The sequence below is a fragment of the Poromitra crassiceps genome, assembly GCF_964638095.1.
Source record: "Poromitra crassiceps genome assembly, chromosome: 20".
Taxonomy (NCBI): Eukaryota; Metazoa; Chordata; class Actinopteri; order Beryciformes; family Melamphaidae; genus Poromitra; species Poromitra crassiceps.
In genome coordinates, this window is record NC_139637.1 from 23,400,377 (window position 1) to 23,406,749 (window position 6,373).

The following is a 6,373-nucleotide window of genomic DNA, read 5'->3' on the forward strand; positions in this document are numbered from 1 at the left end:
CGGATTCCTCGTGAGTTCCGAGTGGTTAGCGAGTGGATTGGTTAAACTCACTCCCCAGTATAAAGGCATGTTAATCAGCCCAAGGGAGCTAGCTCTCTTGGCGTTGCGGTTAACATGTCGGACTCCCAAGCTGAAGGTCGGCGGTTCGTATCCCACCCCTGGGCAAGCCCTTAACATGGGTTGCTGCAAGTACCACCTACACAACGCCGTTACACCAGTTTGGCTCAAGCACATTAATGTCTTTAGTCCCAGCCAGCCACACAGGGCTAAACTCGCACGGCGGCTCTGGCCTGCACGGTTGTGCAAACAAGGGCCAGCGGGGGTCACTGTGGCGAGTGTACGCGGCGCGAGCGGCTGAGAATAGAATAGTAGAATAATAAGATCACCAAGTGGTAATCGAGGAGATTTGTCAATATTGATTCAGCGGGACACGTTACACAAAGGCTCGCTCCTTGACATTCGCCAGGTCTCTCCGGACACAGCTGCGTGCGTGTGTGTTTATGTGTGTGTGTGTGTGTGTGTGTTGTGCGTGTGTGTGTGTGTGTGTCTGTGTCTGTCTGTGTTGCCGGGGGTGGGGCGGGCGTGCGCGCGTGTGTGTTTTGGGGGCGGGGCGTGCGTGTGTGTTTATGTGTGTGTGTGTGCGTGTGTATGTGCGTGCGTGTGTGTGTCTGTGTTGCCGGGGTGGGGCGGGCGTGTGTGTTTGTGTGTGTGTGTGTGTTGTGCGTGTGTCTGTGTCTGTGTCTGTGTCTGTCTGTGTTGCCGGGGGTGGGGCGGGCGTGCGCGTGTGTGTGTTTTGGGGGCGGGGCGTGCGTGTGTGTTTATGTGTGTGTGTGTGTGTGTGTGCGCGCGTGTGTATGTGCGCGCGTGTGCGTGTGTGTGTCTGTGTTGCCGGGGTGGGGCGGGCGTGTGTGTGTGTTTGGGGGTGGGGCGTGCGTGTGTGTTTGTGTGTGTGTGTGTGTGTCGAGGAGGCTGAACACAATGGAGAGAGAGCCGCGGCGCACAGCTGCCAATGTTGCTGAAACTAATAAAAGCTTGTTGCCATTTTCCTCCGCCTTCATCTGTGGCCTGTAATTGAATAGCTGTTAAGCCTCTCTTTCTACAGTGGGTGGTTGTGTGTGTGTGTGTGTGTGTGTGTGTGTGTGTGTGTGTGTGTGTGTGTGTGCGCGTGTGTGTGTGACTCAGTCTGATTTATCGGAGACGCACACTCTAACACAGCGCTTGGCTTGTTGTCTTAGCATATAGGTATTTGCTCTCTGAGACTTGGAACCCAAGTCGTTGGCGTTTAGCGTTGAAAAGCTTTGTTGATGTTCTTTTTAAGAACAGCTGGAGAGTGTTTGATCAGGCGGTGATTTAGTACAGACATGTACTGTAAACATCAACTCCTTTTCACTAAGAAGACACAGACACTCACACACATATTTGTTTAACAATGTTTCCTAACTGCACATAATTCCCGTTTCTAACGGGCCCGCTGAGTGCTCTCAAATGACATTTGTTTTAGTGTCAAGTCGTAATGAAAGCTCTTCTCTTTCACAACTAATTGTCACAGTCCTTGCGTCAGTGAGTGGATCGCCACCACCACCACCAGTGACAAAGCGGGGTCGTTGTGTGAATAATAACCGACTCACTGTCGCCCCCCTGTGGCCCCCTCCTTGCAGGTGTTCTTCACCAGGAACGGCAAGCTGATGGGCCGGCGCGAGGTGGTGGTCCCGCCCGGGGGCCTCTACCCCACCGTGGGGATGCTGAGCAGCGGGGAGAAGGTCAAGGTGGATTTGCATCCCCTGAGCGGATGAGGGCCCGAAAAAAAACCCGGACTGGGGGGGGGAATGAATGGACCCGCGACAACGACGACCCGGGGCTGGCTGCAATGTAGAGCCGACCCGCAGTGTAGCCTAGCATGTTGCTAACGAGAACAAACTCGATTGGAGCAGGGTGGGCCCGCGCTGACGACGCCCTCCCCCCCTCTCTCTCCAGCCCCCCACACCGCACCCAGCAGTCCCCCCCCCCCCCCGTAACGCACGTGGCTGTTGTCTTCCTCGACACGGAGACCGACTTTTCATTTCTAAGACGCGTCAGTTTCAACACGAGCAGCAGATCCTCTTCCCCCGGGCTGTGCTGCGCATGCTGCAGGATAGCAGAGCGATGGTCCTACATGATGGGGCTGTGTGGGGAAGAGAGCTGTCAACTCGTGGGAGACATGTGGAGTCTGATCATTCTATGCAATCTCTCTAGTGCTGTTGTCCGACCTGTACCCCACCCCCCCTGTCCCCCCCCCCCCTCCCCTCCCAGCGCTGTAAAACATCCAGTGTGTCTCTGAAACGCTCAGCCTCTTAAATCCCTCTCTCATGAGGTCTGGCACACTTCCTCTTATTTCATTTGTCACGGCCCCAAGCAAAGCGAAGCAGGGCCAACAAGTTGTGCCGAGTCAGAGAGAACTCGCTGGCAGCTTATAGAGAGCCAAAGTGAACGTCACTTCCTGCTTCAGCACTGTACCAGAGATTTTCTTCCACAATGTATTTTCCCCTTAGACATTTCGTAAAATGCTTATAAAAAGAGTTTTACTTGGTCAAACCAAACGGTTCAGCTGTATTTAGAATCGGGAGAGACCGTAGAACATTTCACTCTGACCAAAATTTAAAAAAAAAAGAACATCGAAAAAATATTTTCTTTAAACCCGAATTTTTTTTACGTTTTGGTCCGAGTGAAATGTTATGCGGTCTCTCCTGTTTCTAAATATATCTGAACCGTTTGGTTTGAACAAGTAAAACTCATTTTATAAGCATTTTACGAAATGTCTATGAGAAAATAAATGGTGGATGAAAATCTCTGGTACAGTGCTGAAGCAGGAAGTGACGTTCCACTTTGGCTCTCTATGTCGCAGGGACTAGACTCCAGCTCTCTCTCTCTCTCTCTCTCTCTCTCTCTCTCTCTCTCTCTCTCTCTCTCTCTCTCTCTCTCTCTCTCTCTCCCTCTCTCTCTCCCTGGGAGAGGGTGCCCTCCTGTGAGCGATCAGTGACCTACCGGAGCTTCTCCCCCCTCAGAGCTGGCTGGAGATGAATAATGGATCTTTTTCAATATTTCAGAAATCTCATCCATTCTTCATTTCCCCTTTTTTAATCCCCCGAGATTCCATACGATTGGTAAAACAGCGAGCTGACTTCAACAGCTGTTATTGATCAAGGTTAAGATCAGTGATTTCTGAAGGATGGATAGATTTATAATTTATATAGATTTTTTTTTTTTTTGTTCTATTGGAGCCAAATTAGGGGTCTGTAGACATGAAAATACGACAAAATGTCCACCAACTTTGACAATATATTTTCTACTAGGGTATCCGGTAAAAAATACAAATATATCTTCTACTTATAGAGATCAGGGAATGTATTCGCTTTGTACCCGACACACTGACACTATATAACAGAATATGAGGTAGCCACATGCAAGGGAGACTCATGTTCAAGTCTTTCTCAGCGCAGGGAAGAGACACCTACAGTACAGGGTTTTAGATAATCACCCAAAGCACTGTGCATGTTTGCTCTCATTGTGAAAAAGATTACTACTTGACATCTTTTTCTTTTTCTTGTGAAAGTTAATTTAGTAAATTTACTTTTTAGAATCCTCCCCCTCACACCCCCCAGTCAGTGACGCCACGGATGTGACGTCAAATGAACCGCTGGACATTCTTGAAGATGAAGACAATGACGTTTTTGGTTGCCAATGTCTGCTGCATGTGTGAAAAAGTCACAATATAACCCGCCGCGGGGCGTCGCCACGAGCACTTTAGTGACGCGCGCGGTCTGTCTGCGCAGCATACAGCAGCAGCACCGCCGCTATAGCAATCTGTGTACTTATAAAAAGCCAGGCTGTGTGTGTTCACGAAATAGGAGATAAGTGTGACTGTCACAGTGTCACCACGTTAAAGGGACAGCTCACCCTAAAATCCAAAATACATATCCCCTCTCACCAGCAGTGCTATTTATCCATCTATATCGTTTTGTTTTAGTTGCCTGAGTTTTGGAGATATCGGCCACAGAGTTTCTGCCTTCTCTCCACTACAATCGGACTGGATGGCACTCGGCTTGTGGTGCTCAAAGTGCCAAAGAAATACATTTGAAAAACTCAACAGCAATGTCTCTTTCCAGAAATCATGACCCCGTTACTCAAGATAATCCACAGACCTTGTTAGGAGCAGTTTCACGGAGGAACTACAGTATTTTCTTTTGACCGAACTACACCCGCTAGCTGCTAGCTAGTTCCTACATGAGACTGCAAAAGAAAATAGTTCCTACATGAAACTGCTCACAACAAAGTCTGTGCATTATCCAGTAACCAGGTTATGATTTCTGGAAAGAGACATTGCTGTTGAGTTTTTCAAATTTATTTTTTGGAGCACCACAAGCCGAGTGCCATCCAGTTCCATTGTATTGGAGAGAAGGCAGACATCTCTGCGGCCGATATCTCCAAAACTCAGGCAACTATCCAAAAACGATATAGATGGATAAATAGCACTACAGGTGAGAGGAAAAATATGTCTTTTGGATTTTAGGGTGAGCTGTCCCTTTAACTTGTCAAGGGGAACTGGTTTTCCACGCCAAATGATTCTGATTTGGCAGCTACCTGGGTTAAGTGATCTTTTTGTTTTTCGTTTTTTTTCATTCACTGTTTAAAGGGAATATTCTCATTCACAGTATACTGTATCGTAAAGTTGGTTGACCAACTTCTTAATCAAAAGTATGTGTGTTTACTCTGTGTGCCTCTTATCTGCCTCAGACCTTCATACATCTGTGTTTGTCCATTGAAACATCAACAGCTCTATACGGTGTACATTCCTCCGCACCTTCTTATAAGGTGCGTACAGCAGGTTTTCCGTTTGTCTTTTGCCACGTAGGCAACATTCACACATTCAGATGCTGTAGAATCCTGGGCAGACAGTAATGTTAGAATTATATAACAACACGGTTACTAATCAGATCACATCTGCTGGAGATTGTATGTACGTTGTCCTCATTATTGTATGCATTTTGTGTTGGAGCCATTGCTGGAGATATGAAGACGTGACCTTGGTAGTGCAGGCACCAGGAACATGCACAGATGTACAAATGTAAAACAGACGAGCTATTGTTTTCCTGCAGGGCTGGACTGAGACTTTAGTACAGGTTATCAAAGCCTCAACACGTTTAAGATGTCACTATAAAAACTTATTAGGACAGCTAGACAGTGCAAAGAATTTTTCTTGTTTCTTTTACCTATTTAGATAGACACCCAATGTGACCATTTCAGCCATACTTCTAAGTTCAGGGTATTAGAATGAAGCCACTTAGAAAAATGTTTACTTGGAATTTACGTCAATTTACACAAATATGTGGTACAACCAAATGAGAGCTCAAATCTGGTCGTAATTTTGTAGCTTGTCGAACCTCAACTCCAAATACTGTTGCAGTAATGTTTTTGCCTTGTTGACTTGCACTATTATGGCCTTGGTCAGTACATGTATGCTGAACAATAAAGATTTGCATAGTGTAAAGTTGTGTTAAGTTTCATTTTAAAACGCTTTGTGTCAATTTCAGAAAATGTTTTAATTTCTCACAATTACATCCTCTAAACTAAAGCAGGGGTTTTCAAAGTGGGAGGTGGGCCTCCCCTGGGGGGCTCCAAGCAGCTTCAGGGGAGGCTCAGTGAAAGGAAGTTTAAAAAATACATTAGTTAATAATAATAATTGATTGTATTTACCGTATATAGCACCTTTCTAGATACTCAAAGCGCTTCACATATCAAGGGAGGGAGGGGAGGGAAAGGTAGTTATCAAAAGGAGATCACTAACACCCCATTTACACATGGTTTTTAAATGTGACCTGTATCTGGATAAGTTATCTGGATAATGATTGCATTTAAAAACCAGGTGTAAAGATCTGAACACAATGAGCCAGACTACTTCCAGATGTGGTCAGGAAGTTCTGATCACATCCTGATCATGTATTGACCCCTGTATCCTGATACAGATCTCATTTAAACACCAGGTGTAAATGGGGTGATAGAATGGCTTACAGTATGTGTGCTGATTTGGTTCATGAGATAGTTAAGAGATACAGTAGTTTTGGGGATTTTGTTTTTTCCACTTTCCCAGAGTCAGAAACTAATACATGCCTTCAGACAGACCTTTTGTGTAGTCTGGTTTGTCAAACAGCAATATCAGGATATCTTGGCTCAAGTGTTGAGTGTCTCTATGGGATAAAATAATATAATCATGACCCCTTAAGCATCCAGGAATTGAGATAGGGGGGGGGGCTTTTCCAAGCTTTGTCTTGGGGGAGGCTCAGTCTCAGACTTTGAAAACCCCTGCTCTGAGTTCCTGTTTGGCTCAAGGTTGATCATT

The 6,373-nt window shown here is 46.2% G+C and overlaps 1 protein-coding gene across 1 annotated transcript in view; it reads left to right on the forward strand.

Moving 5' to 3' along the window:
• spryd3 (SPRY domain containing 3) overlaps positions 1-2,060 on the forward strand; it is a gene marked incomplete at its 5' end in the record, with an annotated part of 72,479 nt that extends 70,419 nt beyond the window's left edge. Inside the window, one exon of the mRNA XM_083656843.1 lies at positions 1,659-2,060. Within this exon, the coding sequence (XP_083512969.1) occupies positions 1,659-1,793 (135 nt within the window). The 3' untranslated portion in view covers positions 1,794-2,060. The remainder of the gene's footprint in view (positions 1-1,658) is intronic.
• Between the last annotated feature and the right edge of the window lie 4,313 nt (positions 2,061-6,373).